This window comes from Myotis nattereri (genome assembly GCF_964212035.1).
Source record: "Myotis nattereri genome assembly, chromosome: 3".
Classification (NCBI taxonomy): Eukaryota; Metazoa; Chordata; class Mammalia; order Chiroptera; family Vespertilionidae; genus Myotis; species Myotis nattereri.
In genome coordinates this window covers 186,654,122-186,677,466 of record NC_138077.1, presented here as the reverse complement: position 1 = coordinate 186,677,466, position 23,345 = coordinate 186,654,122, and the positions used below count along the sequence as shown (strand labels likewise).

The following is a 23,345-nucleotide window of genomic DNA, read 5'->3' as shown; positions in this document are numbered from 1 at the left end:
TCTTCAAATCTTTACCTGTTTTTTTTTTAAAAAAATATATTTCATTGATTTTTTACAAAGAGGAAGGGAGAGGGATAGAGAGTTAGAAACATCGATGAGAGAGAAACATCGATCAGCTGCCTCCTGCACACTCCCTACTGGGTATATGTGCCCGCAATCAAGGTACATGCGCTTGACCGGAATTGAACCTGGGGACCTTGAGTCTGCAGGCCATGCTCTATCCACTGAGCCAAACCGTTTAGGGGCTGTTGTTGTTTTGTTTTTTTTAATGGGGTTGTCTTTTAATATTATTGTGATGTAAGAGTTCTTTATATATTCTGGATATCTAACTTGCCTTTTTAACTGCTAATTAGTCCTATGTTATTTGCTCAGAGGCGGAGAAAAGTAATAGATACAAAGACTATTAAAAAGACCTGGTGAGTTTTCAGTCAGACCTTAGTTTTTCTTATTTTTAATTTACTCTCTTTCCACTCTTGAGAAACATGGTTTGTTCGTTCATTGAACAAATAGACTGCTGACTATATGCCAGGTTTGGGGGATATAACAGAGAACAAAATAAATAAAAGTTCCTGCTTGGTGTGGAGCTTGCATTCTAGTTGGGGAGAAACAGTTAACAGAAGTCCTATCAGATGGTGAAAAAAGCAATGAAGAATCAAACGGGATACAGTGTGATGAAAGTTGTAACATATTCTTCACCTTTCCTGATTACTTAAACTATTCTCTCCGCTCTGTTTGACCTTATTGCCCTTTCCATTTATTTTCATCCTATACATCTTTAGCTAAACTTTAATTTCCCTCTTGCTCCTAATTCTTAATCCCCCTGAAGTCTAACTTTTGATCTTACTAGTCCACAAAACCACCCTTCAGTATTAATGATCTTCTATTAAAGGCCATTATTATCATCTCAATTTATGATCTATGTGTAACACTATTACCTTTCTTCCCATTAAATCTCTTGTTATTTCCAGTATGATTTTTCTCAAGTTCTTTTTAAACTAGTTCCTTTTCTCTTAATTATCTCTTAAATTTGGCCTCTCTTCCTTTAATACTATTCCTATGGTGAATTTTGATCATTCTCACATGATTTTAATTGCTTTCTGAGAGCATATGACTATGAGATCTCACTTAGCTCATGCTACACCCCTGCTTTCAGGTTTAGCTAGTGGAGCTGAGATGAACAGCTGATTGCTACTCATGGAGCAGGATTCTTTTCCCTTTACTCCTTCCTCGGGTGGATTTCTCCTGTTCAGGCTGATTAACACAGGTTATTTCCATGACTGCTTTAATATTTACCTATGATTATTAACAATTCACAATGCTCAGTCAAGTAATCTGAATCAGAGGGTTTATTCCTTCATGGATGCTAGTGAATTTTATACTTTTATGTCTTTTGAAAGATAGGGCTGAGTTCAGAACTTAAAAAAGAAGTAATAGTCTTTTGATCTCTAGTGCTATAGCATTTACTTTAAACAGACTTAATTCTTTTGTCTGGTGTTAGGCTGGTGCTTTCATTCAAGCTACTGTCACAGTGAGGCATGAATTTTTCCTTTTGTATAGAGGAGGAAATGAAGCCTTAGATAAATTAACAATATACTCATGGTCACAATTGGGATTCTAATCTAGGTCTTGACTCAAGTAATGAATGCTTTAAGTTCTTTGTAGACAATAAAGCATTATATCTGTGGATGGGAGAGAGAAGAGTTCATAAGAATTACTTGTGAACTTTTTCAAAATACTTAGCCCCATTTCACCTCCTGCCCCCAAACAATGCATTATTATACAACTTAGTCTGTTAAATATCTACTTCCTAAATGTGATAATGTGTGACTCAGTTTAATATACACTTGAAGACTGCTTATATTAAAAGAAATTCCATATTCTGTTGTTGGTGGGATATAATACATTAAATTCTATTAGAGCATACCCATCAGTGAATGACTGGTTTTACTAATTCTGGTTGTGTCATTGATCAACATAAACTTTCTTGTATGTTCATATTCAAAAGATTTGGAGAAAAAGCTACTAGGTGTTGTTGGCACCAGCTTAAACTGTATAAATTATGGATGTAATTGAATGAGTTAATATAATTGTTTAACTGTAGTTTGCTCCAGAGATGTAAGCTTGTAATTTGGAGGACACTGCGATTTTTCTGACTTCATCATGAACCTTAGCCTTTTCTAGTGAGATTTCCATGTTGCTAATCATTTGCCTCGGTAGGGAGAACAAGATTGGCATATGTTTGTTATTTTAGTTAGCTAGCCTGGGGTTCAGGACACCATTTAGCAGCAGCAATGTAGATTAAAATGAAGAAAATAGAGAAACAAAGACATTGAGACTAGAACACATTAGAAAGATATTTAGGAACTAGAGTTGGTAGTGAATGGTAACTAATTGGAGGTTCTGCCCTAACCGGTTTGGCTCAGTGGATAGAGCGTTGGCCTGCGGACTCAAGGGTCCCAGGTTCGATTCCGGTCAAGGGCAAGTACCTTGGTTGCGGGCACATACCCAGTAAGGGAGTGTGCAGGAGGCAGCTGATCGATGTTTCTCTCTCATCGATGTTTCTAACTCTCTATCCCTCTCCCTTCCTCTCTGTAAAAAATCAATAAAATATATATTAAAAAAATAAAATAAATAATTGGGGGTCCTAAAGGTATTGATGTGGGGGACTCAATATATAAGACAGATCCCTTTCTCTTGCCTGAATTCTGAGTTGACTGAGAAATAAAACAAGAACCAACAAATGATAAGTGAAATATTACTGTTTGTACAGTTGGTTTTTTATTGAGATAAAAATTCACATACCATAAACTTCACCATTTTAAAGTGTACAGTTGATAGTTTTATGCTAAAAGTTTTTATTTGCAAGGTTGTACAGCTATCACCATTATCAAAATCCAGAATATTTTCATCATGCCCAAAAGAAACCTATTAGTAGTCACTCTTTCCCCCGCCATCCCACCTACCTCTTCCATCATCTGCTGGCAATCACTAATCTACTTTCCATCTCTAGGATTTGCCTATTCTGAATATTTTGTATAAATGGAATCATACAATATGTGGCCTTTTGTGTATGACTTCTTTCATTTAGCATAGGCTCTCAAGGTTCATCAGTGTTGTAATGGGCTTCATTCAAAAAATATATATTTTTTATTGATTTCAGAGAGGAAGAGGGAGAGAGAGATAGAAACATCAATGATGAGAGAGAATCATTGATTGACTGCCTCCTGCACACCCCACCCTGGGGATCGAGACTGTAACCGGGGCATGTGCCCTGACTAGGAATCGAACTGTGACCTCCTGTTCATAGGTCAATGCTCAACCACTGAGCCGCGCCGGCTGGGCTAGGCTTCATTCCTTTTTATGGCTGAATAATATTCCATTGTATATTATGGATATTGTGTAGATATGCCACAGCTTATTTATCCATTTATCAAATGATGAATGTTTGATTAATTTCTACTTTTTGGCTGTTACGGATAATGGTGTTATGAACACTATGCAGTTTTTTTGTGAACATGTTTAAATTCTTTTGGGGATACACGTGCGCGCGCGCGCGCGCACACACACACACACACACACACACACACAGACACAGATATACAGGTGCCTAGGAATAGAATTGCCAGGTCATATGGTAACTTTTGGAGGAATTACCTTTGCTTCTGATAAGGGTGATATCATAGAATATTGTAGAATGTGGCTTAGTTTTAAAAGCCAAATAGTCTAACTTTCCACATTCTCTCATTCCTACCCAACAGAACCCAATATAGACCATGGTACAATCCATCTGATGTCGAGATTGTTAGACTCAACAGAGCAGGCACACCCAGATTACTGCCTTAACAGAGTCCTGGATGTAGGTTCTGGAGTTATCTCGAGTCACTAAGTTATTTACCTCTTTGAGGATTGGGTTAAGCGCCCAAGAGTATTTAAGAGAAGTCAGTCATTCCTCATAGAAATCACGATTTGAAAAGAAGTGTGCTACTCTAACAAAGGAAATGAAAGCCATTTTGTCACGTTAGGAAATATTTTATAGAAAGATAATGAATTCAGTTTGGGACATGTTAAATTTGGGATTTCTAGTTGGGCATGTTAGATATTTGTTTGGAGATCAGGAGATTTATAACTGCCAGAGGTACAGATTTGAGGTTCATATGCATGCAGGCAATTGAAACACCGGAGTGAATAAATCACCCATAAGTAAAACGGTAGAGAAAAGTATAGTAATTCCCATATCTAAGTCTTTGAGGTGTTGGTTGTTCCAACTGATGTTTCAGCTGTACCTTACTCTGAGTGACTCAGTTCTGAGTTTTGTGATTTTTGAGTTTGAATTTGTTACCTTTGGGACCTTATTTGTGGGAATTCTTCCAGGCCGAGATCAAAGGCAGATTCCTTCAGAGGATTTGCATTTGCGTCTATCAAGATTGGGTGGGGGACACTACCAATGTAGAACTACCCTAAACAGAATTCTGAATATAAAGCTTTTTAAATCATAATTAGGTGAGAGTCAGCTTATTGTGCATATCAGGGGAAATACTGTTGAATGCAATCCTGGCCCCCATCCCTTCCCCAGCACTCAATGCCAAGGGTAAGAAGCAATTTTCCTTGCACTTCCCTTGGTTAACACCTGGACTTTGCCTTTGCCTCTGTACCTTGGGCCCCGATAGGCTTTGGAATTGCAAGCTTGATATTCACAGGGTTTGGCAAAATGCCCTGAAGGTGAATAAAAGCTGGTTTCTTTTCTCTACATACTTTTCTAATTTTCCTTTCTTACTTAGTCTTTGGTCTTGATCATGCCTTATTTTATCCAATGTTTGTTATTTTAAAGGTTTAAAAATATTTTATCCAGTGTTTGTTATTTTCAATGGCATGTTGATCAAGGTATCTATTCTGTTACTCTGGCAGAAATAGAAATGTCTGTCTCTCTTCAGGGCATGCAGGGACAGTTGTATGCAGGGAATTCAGTAAGCCTCTAAATCAAAGGTTATAAACTTGGGACAAAATCCAATGTTTGTTTGGTCCACATAGCATTTAGAAAATAAAAATCAGGAGATTTAAAATAAAAATTTGGATATCTTATTTCTCTTGAGAAAAATTAGAAGACCTTACAATACCGGGCTTGCAATCTTGTTTAGTAACAATTTTCCAAAACTAGGAATAGCAGATGATTTCTTCAGAGTGAACATGTTTTTTTTAGTTGCTCATAATCTTCATCAGTTGTGTAATGTATGCATATGTATACACATACTTATTCCAGCTTCTCTCATTCATGTTACCTGTAGACATTTGTGAATCATCCTTGTGCCCAGTATTAGTGCTAATAGACAATTTCACATTTGTTCATCAATTTATTTAATTCTTACATCAAACCTGCAATTTATTCCTGATGAACAAATAAAGTTATATAGGTGGTATTATTGCCAAGTTACAGATGAAGTAACTGAGATTCAGTGAGGTTTTATATGAATTCTTCAAGGTCTCATAGTGCCACAGTTAGAATTTGGCCCTAGAACTCTCTTATTCAATGGTCTTTCTGTTTCAGTGCTGTTCTTCACTTTTTTTTTTTTTAAACACATTAAGCGCCTAGTCCAGTGGTCGGCAAACCGTGGCTCGCGAGCCACATGCGGCTCTTTGGCCCCTTGAGTGTGGCTCTTCCACAAAATACCATGTGTGGGCGCGCATGTACAGTGCGATCGAAACTTCGTGGCTCATGCGCAGAAGTCGGTTTTCGGAAAGGAGATAGAGGAAACAAGTATACAAGACGAGTGTGGATGGGAGAGTTGGAAGGGGTCGACCTCAGCGAACGTACCTCAATCAGATTGAGGACGTTTTTAGCAAAGGCCCAGTTTAGGAGTATCCTAATTAAGTTAATAACAGTGTACCAACTTATATAGTTTAAGTTTAAAAAATTTGGCTCTCAAAAGAAATTTCAATCGTTGTACTGTTGATATTTGGCTCTGTTGACTAATGAGTTTGCCGACCACTGGCCTAATCAGTCATCAGTGACTGACGCTATACTTTCTGTCCGGAAGACAAAACGGGCTGGGCGCTTAACGTGTTAAGCAATGGAATTATTTCAGTGAAGTCTTAGTGAAGTCCAGGATATAAAGCCAATACTGCTTAGATTGAAGAGTAGATGGGTGGGGGACAATTATGTGGGAATGAGAGTCTGCATGCTCAACTTTTTGGTAGCCTTTAGGCATCTCTTGGAACCCCTAGGATTCTACTAAACAGTTTGAACACACTCTGTATAACATAAGCATAACAATTTCTTAAATTTTATGAGTTTTCAGAGTGTTTTAATTAGAATTGTAACATGATTTATAGTTTCATTTACTTTGGAGCATCTGATAAATAACTCTTCTCTATTTTTCAGATTCTCTTTGTGGCCAGATGGGTTTGTATGGACAGGCTTGTCCATCTGTAACTTCATTAAGGTGAGTGCTCCTCTTTTTCTTTATTGGAGCATGTAACATTTTACTTGGGAGATATTTTTACTTACAGCAATATTTGTGGTAATGGGATTTGGCTCTTTTAAGTTCTACTTGGTGAATTTACATATGTTCTTATACATGAAATAACATAATTTTATACTTTGTTATTTCTTTTTTAAAAAACTAATCTCTTGTTTGAATTGGAAAATACAGAGTAAATATTGGTTGCCTTTGTAGAAGATTATTAAATGAGATTAGATGCTAATTTTAATTTTAACCTCTTTCTAAAGGAGGATGTAAACATGTTACCTAGGTAAACATGTTACCTAATGTAAAATAGAACTTAGGAATTAAGTTATATACAATCCAGTGGTTTTAGATTTTTTGAAGTTGCCAAATCCTTTACAAGTTAAATTTATGTGAAATCCAATGAATAAAACAGATAAATGTAGGACTTTTCTGCTTGCTTAGGTTACCATTTTCTGTCCTCACATTTATCCCCAAGGGGTTGCTGCAGTTCCCATAGTACAGATTGATAAGACAACCTAAATCTAGTCTGTTCATTGAAATTTTTCAGACTGGAATATGAAGTGTTGATGGCAACACTTACCAGTTACGTGTAGTATTGCATTCCATTTATTCATTCAGCATGTTGAGCACCTAATATTTTGTCAGGCACTATTCTAAATGTTGGGCTACAGAAGTGAACATACCAGATAAAAAATCCTATAATCATGGTGCTCACATTCTGGTGAAGGGACAATTAATGAGCAAGATAAATAAGAAGTATATGTTAGTGACAGGGTTAAGGCGAAAATAAAATAGAGAAGAGGAATAGGAAATACAGTTTTGTTGTTGTTGTTTTTGTTGTTGTTTTTTTCTTTGTTTAAGATAGGGTAGCTATGGAAAGCTTTGCTGAAAAGTGACATTTGAATGAAGTCCTGAAAGAGAGATGGAATGAGTCGTATCTTGGATATATGGAAGATGTGCATTCCAGGAAGAGGGAATTCAGGAAGTGCCAAGGCAGGAGACTTACTTGTCTTGTATGTTGGAAGTCACTGTGGCTGGAACAGAGTGGTGAAGAGAACTAAAATTGCCTAGCTTTGGAGGGCAGAGGAGAGAGAGGAAGGATACAAAATTGTTAGAGCCATGAATGTGAAGCCAAGGAATCCTTAGGCTGGAAAGAAATTCTGGTTGTCTAGAATTCCACAAAAGAAAAATGAAGTTGCCTTCGTAGTGTTTACACACTTGAGTTTTCAACAGACCAAGGCTGGCTATTCTTTTACCTTAGTAAAAAACTTTACTCCATGGCATAATGGTATATCTTTCCCTGAGAATGCATCTTCCAGCTTATAATGGAAACAGATGGAGGGTTGCTTTTCTACTTTGTTAACCCCTGCCACCTTTCCTCCTTCCCCCCATGCTACCAAACAAGGGATACCTGTGTAATTCTGAAAAGAACTTTTTAAAAAGAGTATTATCTTTTTTAAAATTTCCAAAGCTGCTATAGAACTGATTTGACTTAACGGTTTTTAATGAGTATGGTGGGAAGAGTCATTTTACCCTTTTTTGGGACTATTTAAGACTTTGGATATGGTCATATCAGGATATTTTACAGACTTTGATCTTCCACTGATTAGACTTCCCTACAGATATTTTAGTTGTGGGATATGCTGAAACAAACATATATTAAAGTCACTGACAGATTTTAAATCCCTTTATTTGAATATTTATGTTTAGGTTAAGCTTATATGAAATTGGGTGAGGAATAATATATATCTAACTTTTTTGCTTGATAGAATTATAGAATTGGAAGGGATGACGAAAAAGAAGAGATACCATGAGTTATTTATAATTTGCTCACTGTAATTCTTTGCACAATATTCTAGAATTAAAATTTTTTGTCGATATAGTTATAAATGCACTAGTATTTAATTAATAAACTGAGAAGCTCCATGACATCTGAGTTGGCTTATTTTCAGCCCTAGCCAGTTTGGCTCAGTGGATAGAGTGTCGGACTGTGGACCAGGGGTTCCTGTGTTGGATTCCGGTCAAGGGCACGTACCTTGGTTGCAGGCTCCTCCCTTGCCCGAGCCTTGATCTGAGCGTGTGCAGAAGGCAACCAATCGATGTATTTCTCTCACATCAATATATCGCGGTCTTTCCCTCTGCCTTCCACTCTCTCTAAAAATCAATGGGAAAATATCCTTGGGTGAGGATTAAAAAAATAAAAATTAAATACATACATCTTTTATTTCTGTAATATTTTATAAAGTCCATTTATGAACCAGAGAAAACCATTGTTTGTCATTGGGTTTTCTAACTGGAAGCCAGCGTTGGTTTGATATATGAAAAAGAAGAAAAGAATGACTAGTTTCCGGTAGTGATGGGGGGACACTGGATTGTTTAAAACCACAATCAATTTTAGTCTACCTTTCCAGAGAGTCTTCCTCAAACCAGAAACATCTTTCTAGAAATAGAGCCAGAACTCATAAGTCTCCTATATATACTGCTGCTATATCTAGGAAGTGGCTAGCCTTAAAACAAAAAACATCTGAGTTGGTGGAGAAGAACTGAATATGTGGCTGAGAAAGAGGAAATTGGTAGGCAGGTAGGGGTTTGTAGGCATAGGTAAGAATGGGAATAGACAATTATGTGTAAGTGAAGATAGGAGGTGGAACGAAAATGTGTGACATTTAAAAGATTTGTTGGGGGCCCTGGCCGGTTGCGGGTTGTGGGTTTGATTCCTGGTCAAGGGCATGCACCTGGGTTTCAGGTTTGTTCCCAGCCCTGTGGGGGTCATGTGGGAGGCAACTAATCTCAACCTCTCTCTCTCTCTCTCTCTCTCTCTCTCTCTCTCTCTCTCTCTCTCTCCCTCTCTCCCTCTCTCCCTCTCTCCCTCTCTCCCTCTCTCCCTCTCTCCCCCTCCCCCCGCCCCCCTTCCTCCTATCTCCTATCCCCTTCTACTCTATCTAAAAACAATGGGAAAAGATCCTTGAGTGAGGATTAAAAAATATTAAAAATATTTGTTGGGTAGGAGAGGCTAGTTAGTTAATGGATTAAAATTCTTCTCTCTCCTTTAGATATTTAGGGTAAACAAATTAAATATTGTTTGCTATGAATGATATTGGATCCTTGTTTAATTTGACTGTGTTAGGATTATTTTTAAAATTACATTATTGTATTTTATGATTAAAAGATATACAATGGAATATTACTCAGATATAAAAAAGAATGAAATTTTACCATTTTCGACAGCATGGATGGGTTGACCTAGAGGGTATTGTGCTAAGTGAAGTAAAGGGAGCTAGGGGGAATAACTTAATAACTTGTTCCATCAAACTACTAAGAAATATAGTACAAAAAGATATTTTCTCAGATCTATTTTGCTGCTAGTGTTTATGCAGAATACTTGTATGATGCCAAAAAAAGCCCTAATTTTATAAATCACTAGAGGTCTGGTGCATGAATTCGTGCACAGGTTGGGTCTGGCTGGCCCGCTCTGATTGGGGCTGATGGGGCTGGGCCCGCCCCCTAGTCAAACTCCTGGTTGAACTCCCAGTCGACAGGACAATTTGCATATTAGCCTTTTATTATATAGGATGTGAAATTATATTAAAATTTATATAGGATTCACAAGTAGGCCTTTTAATTAGAATCAACTACATTCATATCCTGAGTTTAAATAATGTTTGGATAGTGAATACTGGATCATCTATAGCTATTCATTTCCTGAGTTTTGGAGAACAAGAGTGAGAGTTCAGATAATGATGGATACAGTTTCTATCAAACAGTAGACTCTTAAAAAATTTAGCAGAATCTGTTTGGTTCCTGAGTTTGCATAAGATAGGTTTGAATCCTGAGGTATACCTGTGTTTTTATTTCAAAGTACAGATTCAGTAAGAGCAAAAGCTTACTTAAAAAACAAAAACAAAAACAACCAAAAGCTTTCCTTGAACGTTTGCTTTATTTAGGCAAGTATACACATATCTATAATAATAAAAGTGTAATATGCTAATTAGACCGGACATCCTTCTGGGATGCCAGGGCTGCAAGGGAAGCCCAGGTCTCCTGGGTGCCAGAGGGAAGCAGGTGCCGGCAGCTGGGGTAAGGAAGGCCTACTCTTGCACGAATTTTGTGCATCAGGCCTCTAGTATGTTTATAACATACTTCTTTCACATATTATAGCAATAGACTATTTTTCATAATTTGGTTTGATCAAAGCAAAGTAAAATTTGATGACTTTGGGGACTTGTTAAAATGGGGCCTTTTCTGTATTTCTAAACTGGCTAACATGTATTAGAGGATTTATTTTATGGTTCATATGTGTATGTAGCCTGGGATACTGGCATATCAGTAGCACTTTAAGTAGTTTCTGGTGACATACAACCCCCCCCCCCCCCACGAGATTTCTTCTTCTTGTTATCTTTTTCTATTTTCACCCTCATTTTTTTTTCTTTTTTGTTATGCTTCTTCTTTAAAGATGCCTTTTATTATTAACCCAGTGTATCTGTTTAGAATAGGCTAGGGAACATGGATATTTTAGCGCCAGAGAAGCTCATGTGTTATATTAGTGTCCTAGATGAATTTCCTGTTCATCTGTTTCCTCCTGTTGATACTGATGACCCTGCAATTTAGAACAACCAGAAGAGGGTAGATTTGTTTTAAGGCTTCTTGCCTTGTTTCTAGTAGCAGGGTTTGGTATTAATAAGGCAGCTCTGGTATATAGCCTTAGAACCAGATAGATACAGGTTCATATCTCTGTCACATATTACGCATATGATCTTGGACAAGTTACTCCACTTTTACTAATTTTGCTGTTAGAGGATTGTTAATGCTTACCTGACTGGTCTGTTAGGATTCATGGGACTAAGTATGTACATAAGGCATCTAGCATATTTTTTCTCTTTACCAGTTTGCAATAGTAGAAAGCAAAAAGAATCATCATTTTTAGAATAAAAGAGGACAGATTTTATATTCTTTGCTTCAACTCAAGAACATGTGAGAAGAGGATTTCTTTTCCCCCTTTTTTCTATTTTTTCTTTTCCCCTAAATTCTTAGATTCTCGAGTATCAGTAATGTCCAGGTTTGTAACTGGCCTTCAGGCTAAGGATGTTGCTGACATTTAATATTATATGTTTATTTTTATAATTTTATTCTCTTATGTCTGCCCCACACAGGAACAGAAATAGCTTTTACATTGTCATTGCTATCTTTTATCATTTTTATCAAACTTTTTGGAGTTGATAAAATCTGTTCTCATATTTAGTTTTGGCATGTTCCGATTAAATGAAGGTTAATGAGAAAGTCTCTTAATTTTGGCCACTATAGAAACTTTTTCTAAAATGTACTTTGAACTTTTCTGGCTTATCTTCTAAAGTTTTGCTGTCTAATACGGTAGCCACTAGCCTCGTGCATCTACTTAAATTTAAATTAATTAAAAGTGAATACAAGTTTAAATCAGTTCCTCAGTCACACTAGCCACATTTTAGGTGCGTAGTAGCCACATATGCTAGTGACTATCTTATTGAATAGCACACAGACATTTCTGTAATTGCAGAATGTTCTATTGGATACTGCTGGTCTAGCTCACTCTAAATGTAGTTTAATCTTTCATCTAATGCCTTAGGGCTTCCATTTCTGAACATCAGGTATTGAAGAGTACCATTGACTGAAGGACATTATAAAAGTTACTTTTGTTGCTAAATATTGGCCTTGATAGCATTTAAAGTGCTCTTACTTCTAGACCAGGCATTATTTAAGCATTTTAAAGTATATTAATTAAATCCCACCAACAACTCTATAAGGTCGGTAGAATTATTATTCTCGTTTCACAAACTAGGAAACTGAGATAAAGTTAAGCAACCCAAGGACATGCATTATATTAAGGGACAGAATTGAGATTTATACATAGATCTTATTTTAGTGCCCATGCTCCTAATTACTAAATTTTGCCTCTTAGTTATCAGTATTTGTTATAATTTGAGGCTTTTTCTTAAATGAGGGATACCATAAAATATTCCACTTAATTGATCATACCATAAAAAAATAAGTGCAAAAGGAAAGATCAATGCAGGAAACTGGAATAAATAATATAAAACTAGTAGCTTAATTTTGAAATACATGTATAAGATTTAAAAAAATCTTGTTATGAAAGGTAGTTTTATTATGGGGATGTGGTGGAGAAATTACATTTGTCATGAATTCATATATGTAGGGAAAATGCTATCATGTAATAGGGAATAAAAATCATCACTGAATATATGGGCAAAGTAAAAGAAGAATCAAATATAAAATCTCTGCCTATCAATGGTGCACATAGTATAAAATATGAAAAATAAAAAAGTTACATGATTTGATTTAGTAAGCTGATTTTAGTCAAGTTTGTTTGGTTGCAAGTAAAGGAAATCAGCACTAAATATATCAAATGAAAAAGAAAAACAAAAAATTTGTTTGGAGAATATTGGGGTATTTCACAGAACCCAGGGATAGCTGGATCTCTTGAGGGAACAGAACTTAAGTTCTTAGGAACCTAGGCAGTATACTTGCATCTCTGTTGCTTCTCACCGAATGTAACTTATTTCTTCATTTTTATAAACCAGCTTTCTTTTTTTTTGTTTGTTAATCCTCACCTGGGTATTTTTTCCCCATTAATTTTTACAGAGTGTGGAAGAGAGGGAGGGAGAAAAGGAGGGGGGGAGGGGAGAGAGAGAGAGAGAGAGAGAGAGAGAGAGAGAGAGAGAGAGAGAGAGAGAGAGAGAAAGAGAGAAAGAGAGAAAGAGAGGAAGGAAGGAAGGAAGGAAGGAAGAAAGGAAGAAAGGAAGAAAGGAAGAAAGGAAGAAGAAAGGAAGAAAGGAAGGAAGGAAGGAAGGAAGGAAGGAAGGAAGGAAGGAAGGAAGAAAGAAGGAAAGAAGGAAGGAAGGAAGGAAGGAAGGAAGGAAGGAAGGAAGGAAGGAAGGACAGACGGAAGGAAAGAAAGAAAGAAGCATTGACTGGTTAGGCCCCTGCATGGGCCCCAACTGGGGCTGGGGATTGAACCGGTAACCCAGGTATGTGCTCTTGACCGGGAATCGAACCTGCGACCTTCCGGTGCTGGGTGGTCGGTGGTCCAGCACACTAACCATTTAGCACACCGGCCAGGGCTCTACAAACCAACTTCTGGCATATGGCCATATAATAACTCTCAAGTTTATAGTTTCTTCATTCAGAAGATCAGCCCAAACAGTTCAGTCCTAATTCTAAATTCCTGAGGGAGAAAATTCAGGTGAACAACTTGGGTCAGGTATCAACCCTGGTTTAAATCCTTTAATTTGCTTTTAGAGCAGTGAAAATACTCTGTATGATATCATAATGGTCGATAAGTTTGTCCAAGCCTGTAGAATGTACACCACCAAGAGTGAACCTAATTAAACTATGGGCTGTGAGTGACAATGATGTGCAGTGGTGGTTCGTCACTTGTAGCAAACATACCATTCTGGGTGGGGAGTTGATCATGTGGGAAGCTGTGCGTGTGTAGGGGCAGGGAGCATGTAGTATATGGGAAAACATCTGTACTTTCTGCCCAATGTTGCTGTGAACCTAAAATTGCTCTGAAAGAGTCTTTTAAAATAGAGTTTTAAAAATTAAAGTAGATATGACATAAAAAAAATCCTTTAATTTGTTATAGTAATAGTGCAGGCATGGTATAAATACAACTTTCAGGACCCTAGGGATGGAGACCACTGAGAAAGGACATGGTAAACTAGGCAAAACACTACTCAAAGTATCTGATACAAACAGCATGTGTCCAGTGTTGGGTTAGAAGTATTCAATTTTAAGAGAGGGCATTTTTAGAGTTCAAAACCCTTTTCTTATAGTCATGTGGGTAATGAATTTGAGACTTGATTTCAACCTTCAAAGCAAAACAGTATCCTGTGGATTTGAAATGAACTCCTGCTTTAATTTTATTCAGTTTGACAGATGCATATTGAATACTTAAGTGCTCACTAGTACTCAAGATTCTCATAAAAGCAACAACAACAACATAAAAAGGAAAGCAAAAGATTATTCTGCTTTGTTCTAGTTCATACTTGAGATCCTGAAGGATAGGTGCCATGGACAGGTCTCTGTTGAAGATCTATGGTGCTGGATAGAGATTTTAAGCATAGGAACTCACTTTCTCAGTTACGTTAATGTTCTTGCTCCCTACCTGGTCACATATTTATGGAGTTTGAAAAGTGACATATTAGCAATATACTAGTAGAAAAGTACAATTCATGGAGGTTATGGAAAAGATGAGACTATTTGGGTAAGTAGAAGCCAAGAAAAAAATAGTGCTTCTTAATATATTTAAAAGTAGGTCTGTAGATCAAGAAATAGAATATCAAGAAGAGAAGCCCACATAGGATAATGAGAGGAAAACAGGAGTGGAAGCCATAATAAAATGGGGTTAATCATTCATGCTTTACCTTACAGTAGAAATGTAGTTCTTTTTGTTTTGACATCAAGAAGAAAGCAATGTGGCTTAAACCAAATTCATGAAGAAAGATTATTATTGCTTTTCAAATTGATTTTTAGACATTCTAATAAGTATGAAGTGGTCTCTCATTGTGGTTTTAATTTGCATTTCCTTATTGACTAATTATGCTGAACATGTTTTCATTTGTTTATAGGCTACTTGTATGTCTCTTCATATTGTTTGCACATTTTAAAACTTGGTACTTTGTCTTCTTATTATTGCATTATAAGAGTTCTTTAGATATTTGGGATGCAAATTTTTTACTAGAGCAGTTTTCAGTTTTGATAATATCCAACTTACCAATTTTTTCTTTAAGGGCTTTTTCTTTTTATGTCTTGGCTGACTAATACCAAACCGCAAATATTTTGTTTCTTTTTTTAGAAACGCTTTATTGAGATATACTTGACACTAGTGGCCCAGTGCACAAATTTGTGCACATTGAAAGCAAATTAATTAGAAATATTTTAATATCCCTATTTGCCCTTTCTCTATAATAGAAATGTCAACCACATTCAAGATCGACAATGACAGATGGAAACACATGCGTGCAATTCGCACCAGCGAGAGCTTTATATGTATCGTGCATGCACGAGTGTGGTTGCCCCTCACTAACCCCCCTGCTGGCCTGCTCTCCCAACGCAGCCTGCTGCTCGGTTGTTTGTTCGCCCCTCACTAACCCCCCTGCAGGCTGGGTCACCCCACTCAGCTTGCTGCTCAGTCGTTTGGTCGCCCCTCACTAACCCCCCTGCCGGCCTGGTTGCCTCCCGCAACCTGTTTGGTCATCTGTTCGGTTGCGGTGGTTGCTTAGGCTTTTATATAGATAGATATTTAAACTAAGTATAAGAAATATTAATAGCAGACTCCATCTAGGTTTTTAAGTAACAGCTGCAAAGATGGCTTTGAGTGTTCTTGTGTCAAAGGGGGACTGGTATTCATCAGTCTTTCCAGCTACTTGGAAACAGATTTCAGTAGGTAGAGTGAGGTTTAAATGCAAAATATAGTATGTATTTAATGACAGGATATACTAGTAGTTTCGTGGTTAATGCCCCCAAATACTTATTTCCCCTCCCTAAATTGTAGAGTAAAATATTTTAAAGCTGAGAATAACACATATAGTATGAAAATATCTTTTGACCATATGATCCCTAATTTTGTATCCTGAATGGAGTTCTAACTATGAGTATGGCTTGTATGAATTTAGACTACAGTTTTGTGAATCTAAGATTACATAGTTGTGGAATAATTTGGAAAGAATCTAGAGAAGAGCAATAGGTATATTATGATTCTTGAATCATATTGGGTTGAAGAAGTTCTAGTCTTTAAACTTTGAGAACAAAGAGCCCAAATGATGTTAATACTATAAAACATATGAAGCATCATTATGAAGAGAACTCTGACCAGCTTTCATTTGCTAAGATAGAATTTAAAGAAATTTTCTTTTCGATAGCAAGGGAGGTTTAGATTAGCCTGCTGAAACTTTTTTAAATTAAAAACAAAAAATAAAAACAACTACAGTGAATTACAAATCTTACAACAGATTTGAATAAGTTGTGAACTTTTCTTCCCTTGGGGATCTTAAAGAATGTTATTAGTCTCCAAAATAAGTAATAACAGGAATTTAAAAAAATGAGCTAATGAAGTTCTTTATCTCTGATTTTATGATAAACCAGGGGCCTGTGCACGAAGATTTGTGCATAGGGGGGGGGGGGGGGGGCGTGGTCCCTCAGCCCGACCTGCACCCTCTCCAATCTGGGAGCCCTCAGGGGAGCCCTCTCCAATCGGGGAGTTTCTGTCTATCTTTGCAATCATGTGAGCGAATTGTCTGAGACCCCAACCCAGTTTGGTTTTGTGCTCACACAATAGTAGAGGTCTTTTTTTTTTCTTTGCTCCATTGGTGGAGATTTCCTAGAAGTTACAGGATATCTTCCTTTTAATTTTTCCTCTACACTCTGACTTTACTTATGTCTCTCACCTTTGCTCTCCCTCCATCCCCCACGCACAACAGTATCTTGCTCCAGGCTCACTTTGCTGTAGTGTCTAGGACAGGGGTGGGCAAACTTTTTGACTCGAGGGCCACAATGGGTTCTTAAACTGGACCAGAGGGCCAGAACAAAAGCATAGATGGAGTGTTTGTGTGAACTAATATAAATTCAAAGTAAACATCATTGCATAAAAGGGTACGGTCTTTTTTTTTGTTTTGTTAGTTTTATTCCTTTCAAACGGGCCGTATTCGGCCCGCGGGCCGTAGTTTGCCCACGGCTGGTCTAGGAGATCCCACAACGCGTCCGCCACCAGAACTACGATTCCCAGCATTCCTGGTGCTCCCCGCGCTCTGGGCTTCTGCTTCTGGTCCAGGGACTGCCACCAGAACGACAATTCCCAGAATTCCTGGTGCTCCCCACGCTGCCGTGCCCCCCCCCTGGCCCCCCCCACCCCCCCCCCCCCCGCCTCTTGGTACATGCGCACTGCCCACAGGCCCACCACGGTGACGTGGAGGGTGTTCTTGCCCCACCCCTGGGTGCTCGGTGCCTGTGTGCGTAGGCCCTGAGTGGCCAGGCCGCTCTGGGCCTACATGTGGGCCTACAGGCTCAGAGCAGCCTGGGTCCTGAGGACACCCGTCCCCGGGACCCAGGCTGCTTGGTGCCGGCATGCGCGCAAGCGGCCACCCTGCCCCTAGCCGCTCTGTGCCTGCATATGCAAATTAACCCACCATCTTTGTTGGGTTAATTTGCATACTCCTGATTGGCTGGTGGGCGTCATGAAGGTATGGTCAGTTTGCATTTTTCTAGTTTATTAGTGTAGATCTGAAATCACAATTGCGTTTAAAGATGAAGTTTTCTCACTAAACGCCCCCCCCTCCCAATTTTGTGTAAATTGTGAATATTTATTGGGCAAAAGAAAAGTTGTGAAAGTTGAGTTTTGAAGAATGATCTTCTATTATTTGGATATTGGAGTCCTTATTTTAAATTGTGATTTTTCCATCTGAATTTTAACTGCATTGAGGAATTTTTTCAGTTTCTCTTTTAAAAAGGTCATTACTCAGGACGTTTAAAGGCCCAGACAGTTATTCATACCTTTGTAGATTGTCTCTTTTTCTTCTAAATGGAGCAGAGATCAACTGTGTTATTTGTTGAAATTAAAAGATAAATATGAACTTTGATTAGGCTGGTGTATGAAAACTATTTTTTTTTCTATATTGATTAAGGTATTACATATGTGTCCTTATCCTACCCCCCCCTCGCCCCCCCCTGATGTCTGTGTCCATTGGTTATGCTTATATGCATGCATACAAGTCCTTTGGTTGATCTCTCCTCCTTACCCCCACCTTCCCTTACCTTCCCTCTGAGATTTGACGGTCTGATCAATGCTTCTCTGTCTCTGGATTTGTATTTGTTCACAGTTTATGTTGTTCAATATATTCCACAAATGAGTGGGATCATGTGATATTTATCTTTCTCTGACTGACTTATTGCGCTTAGCATAATGCTCTCCAGGTCCATCCATGCTGTTGCAAATGTAGGAGTCCTTCCTTTTTAACCAGTGTAGTATTCCATTGTGTAGATGCACCACAGTTTTTTAATCCACTCATCTGCTGATGGGCACTTAGGCTGTTTCCAAATCTTAGCTATTATAAATTGTGCTGCTATGAACATAGGGGTGCATATATCCTTTCTGATTGGTGTTTTTAGTTTCTTGGGATATATTCCTAGAAGTGGGATCACTGGGTCAAATGGGAGTTCCACTTTTAGTTTTTTGAGGAAACTCCGTACTGTTTTCCACAGTGGCTGCACCAGTTTGCATTTGCACTGGTAACTAATTTTGAAAAAAGTAACATCAACTACTTTTTCTTAAAATAGCTTAAATTATTACTTTATACATTAAAAAAAATTTTTTTTTTACATCACATGGTTACAAAATGTAAAGTCAATCTGTAATAGATTTTTTTCATTTATTTTTAGGTGTTCACCTTATCTGTCTGCCCCTTTGGGTGCCCAAATATCCACATGTACTCTTCTTATATATAGAACTCGTTCTTTTTCCAAAAAGAGATAACCCAGTTATTATATCTAGCTGAAAAGTCAGGCTCTCTGGATGCAGTCCCTTTCATTAGATCCCAGAGTGGCTGCTTGTTCAAAGACCTGCAAACCGAGCCTGCACTTTACATACCTAGTATATAGTGGTGGAGAAGGAATAGGATAACAGTAGTAAACATAGAAAAGGTGGTAATAGGAAACACTCAGTAAGTCACTAGTCCATATCGATTATAAAATCCTACGGGGTAGGAGTGGCAGAGACTTCCTGACAGTGTAAAAAGCTCCTTGATTCTGCTCTTTGGTGTGGCCTTCATTGTTCCCTGTGTCTTCTAAAAGGTTTACCTTATGCAGTATCCTCCAGGGCTACATCTGAGATAGGTATTGGTGAAAATGCCCTTTCTGGGAAATGTATAGCTTTTATAGCTTAGTTCTTGTTTATGAGCTTGTTGATGGGTATTATTTTATAAACTTAAGAGGCTTTTGCAGTCTAGATTCTTTGTCTTTCCCACCCCTCCATACAGTTATCTTTAAAAACTTAGTTTCTAGACTTTTGGCTTTTTTGAGCCAAAGGACCTGCCCAAACATAATGTGAAGACCCTTTGCTTTGTGCTCTGCTTATCCTAGGGATTTCTAACCCTGTTTTGGTACCTCTTCAACAGTCTGGTGAAACCTGTGGACTCTTCTCAGAATAGTGTCTCAAAATTCATAAAACAATATTTAAGATTACAAAGGAAAATAATTTATATTGAAATATGGCTAGCAAAATATTAACTTGGTAACATAGAAATAGATATGCCTTTAAATTTTTTAAAAACGTTTTTATAATTTTTTTTTTTTTTTTTTTAGTGAGAGAGAGAGAGGAAAGGAGGGGGATAGAGAGATAGAAACACCAATGAGAGAGAAACATTGATCAGCTGCCTCCTGTATACCCCCTATAGGGAATTGAGCCTGCAACCTGGGCATCTGCCCTGACTGGGAATTGAACCACTGAGGCATACTGGCTGGGCTAGATGTTTCTTTAGCGGTGGGGAACCTTTTTTTCTTCCAAGGGCCATTTGGATATTTATAACATCATTCTTGGATCATACAAAATTATCCACTTAAAAATTAGCCTGCTATATTTGGTCAGACATTTAATTAACTCACCCCTAATGCCTTCGTAAGGCCAGACCAAATGATTTCGTAGGCATTATATGGCCCACACATGGATGTTCCCCACTTGCTGCCTTAAAGTAACACATGAAATAAAAACGATCTAGGGGCAAGTCTAATGCATTTATAATTCTGAAGTAGTTGATGAGTTTAAATAAAAATTTGAGCTTCTGTGACATTTGTCATTTGATATAAATATTTTTGTGATTTTTATTGATGGCAAAATCACAGGTACTGTTAATGGTACTGTTAGTGATTTGGTGTCTACTTTCATAATTAAAGGACATGCTAAATTTCAGTTACAAGTTAGTGGGGGATAATGAATTTATTGTCTCCATCCAAGTTCATTGGCCTCTTTTAGCTCCTGAGGGAATGATGGCTCTGTGAGGCTATTTGAAACAATAGTTTTGGGTGGAAAGACAAACACCCTTAAAACATTGCTTTTGTGTGGCAAAGTACCAGTCTTCTCTACTGCTAAGTCTGCAGTTTTGCAGCTAGTACTCAGTTACTTTAGTTTGCTACTTCAGAAGCAGTTGATGTTTTTTCAACCATGCAAGGCTTCAAATAATAGGACTCTTAGCTTAAATTGCAGACTATAGGCAGGGAGTACCTCACTTGGCATTTTCTCTATCTCTGCTTGCAACTCTAATTGAAGTTTATTTCTCTCTTGGACTTTAAGTGGCAAGGAGCTAACACATGCCAACATTCTAAATTTTCCCTACATTTCTCTTCTTGCTGTAGTCTTGGTTGGCATATGGTTTGCTTGCCAGCCTCTATGGATGACAGTTTGATCAAATTCTTCATCACTGTTTAATAAGTGTCTCCAGCTTTCTAACCTGTGCTATCAGAATTCTTAATGTTTGCCTTATCCACTCTTCCCTTAAGAGAATATCGTATATGAGGTTCTATTACTTGTATCACCCCACTTGCATGTGCCCAATTTCATGTTTGTTAGGAATTGCATTCATCCACTGATAGAGATTTATAGTACCTCACCATATAAAAAGTCTAGACCAGCGGTTCTCAACCTGTGGGTCGTGACCCCTTTGGCGGTCGATCGACCCTTTCACAGGGGTCACCTAAAACCATCCTGCATATCAGATATTTACATTACAGTTATGAAGTAACAACAAAAATAATTTTATGGTTGGGTCACAACATGAGGAACTGTATTTAAAGGGCCAGAAGGTTGAGAACCACTGGTCTAGACGGTAGGTACTTCAGGGCTAGGATGACAGCTTCATAATTGCTTCACACAAAAACCAGGGACCAAGATTCCTTATCTCTGCTTCCAAATCCTCAGTGTGTGGCTTCCATTCTCAAATGTCACCTTATAATCCAAGGTAACTGTTGGAGCAACAACTTTTGATTTTTAAAAAAATATATATTTTATTGATTTTTTACAGAGAGGAAAGGCGAGGGATAGAGAATTAGAAACATCGATGAGAGAGAAACATTGAACAGCTGCCTCCTGTACACCCCCCTCTGGGGATATGCCTGCATCCAAGGTACATGCCCTTGACTAGAATCGAACCTGGGACCTTTCAGTCCGCAGGCCGATGCTCTATCCACTGAGCCAAAATGGTTAGGGCGGAGCAACAACTTTTGTGTCCACATTTCGGAAAGCAGGAAGGGCAGAAGGCGCAATACCATCTGTAATAAAATTGAGGTGGTATTCCTGAGAAAGAGGTAAAAACAGATATTAGGTGTTTTTAAAAACAGATTAGGCAATTAGTAGCCTTTGCCACATACCTTGCTTCTAGTTGCCTTGAGTGCTGAGATGCTGTAATAAAAGTTATATATATTGTATAAAAATATGTATATATTAAAAGTATGTATAAATCTCCTGAAATGCATGTGACCAGAATTCCTGCTGTGCTAATTACAAGGATTTCCTTTGAGTTCTCAGCTCAATTTCTCACATGTTGCCAAGCCTTAAGATATCTGGAATTGAGTGTGAGGATTCAGGAACATCTAGGTCAACAACTTCATTACCTTTATTATTCTTATTTCTTTTATTTTCCTTGATGTCTTTCTCTTAACTCCATCTAGGGAGCTAACAATATCTACCCATTTCCCTATGTTTGAAAACATCCTTAATAATAAGCCGTGGCTACTCCTTGTGAGTCAGGGAAGTTGCTGAGAGAGGCCAAGCAATGTGCTAAAGTATTTGCTAAAAAGCATATTTGGGGTCATATCAGAGACAGTGTTTCACAGAGTGGAATTAGAACCCTCTCTCCTCTCCCTGTGTAATGACTTAATGTTGAGTTCTTATATCTTGATGCTCTTTTACCTTTTCATTTTAAGCAGAAAAAATTCCTCATGGAACTTCTTTTAAGCAACAGATACCATCATAGATTTAAGAACTTTGAATATAAGTTTGCTTTCTCCCACAAGTAACGTTATCTTTTTGTCTCCATCTTTTTATTTTTCTCTGCTATTTAAGTAGAACTATGTTCCTGTATAATACTTGCTATTTGTCAATCTGTGTCCTGAGTTATACTTTTTTTTTTCAATTCATAAAGGATTTAGATCCTATGCTTATCCTTACTTCATGCTGTTGAGTCCTCTTTTCTTTCACCTCTTCCTTTTAGCTTTTAAATGTGCAAGGTCTCACTTATTTGGGGAGGAGCACACCCCATGTTCATTGGATAGTCACTATTTTAATCACTTAACCATTTTTGATCTTTTACCTACTATGTTAGTAGGCATTGAGGAGAAAGAAAAGAATAAGAGCGTATCTTCCAAGGAGTTTATGGTCTCATGGGAGAAAGATAGGTAAAGATAATTATAATTCTTTATAAGCCCTGTGATAGAGGTATTTATATTCTATGGGAGCAGGATCTAGGTCAATTTAGGAGGTAAAGGATGGGAAGAGTGAATTGACCAGATTTTTCTGGAGGGGGAAATGTTTGGGGATTAGTCTTGAAGGAAAAATAAAAGCCAGCTAGGCAGAATAAGAGGAAAATAGCATTTTAGAAAGGAATACTTTTATTCCTTATCTAAATATTTTTCAGAGCTCGGCTGGTGTGGGTCAGTGGTTGAGCATTGGCCTATGAACCAGGAGGTCATTGTTTGATTCCCAGTCAGGGCACATGTCAAGGTTGCAGGCTTTATCCCCAGTAGGAGGTGTGCAGGAGGCAGCCGATCAATGATTCTCTCTTATTCTTGATGTTTCTTTTCTATCTCTCTCTCCCTTATCCTTTCTGCCTGAAATCAATAAAAATA

The 23,345-nt window shown here is 37.8% G+C and overlaps 1 protein-coding gene across 1 annotated transcript in view; it reads left to right on the top strand.

The window, feature by feature from the left end:
* The first annotated feature begins 6,378 nt into the window (after nt 1-6,378).
* The window catches only part of FOXJ3 (forkhead box J3), a 99,331-nt gene continuing 82,364 nt past the window's right edge, over nt 6,379-23,345 (top strand). Inside the window, exon 1 of the mRNA XM_081085585.1 lies at nt 6,379-6,437. Coding sequence (XP_080941711.1) covers nt 6,394-6,437 — 44 coding nt within the window. The 5' untranslated portion in view covers nt 6,379-6,393. The remainder of the gene's footprint in view (nt 6,438-23,345) is intronic.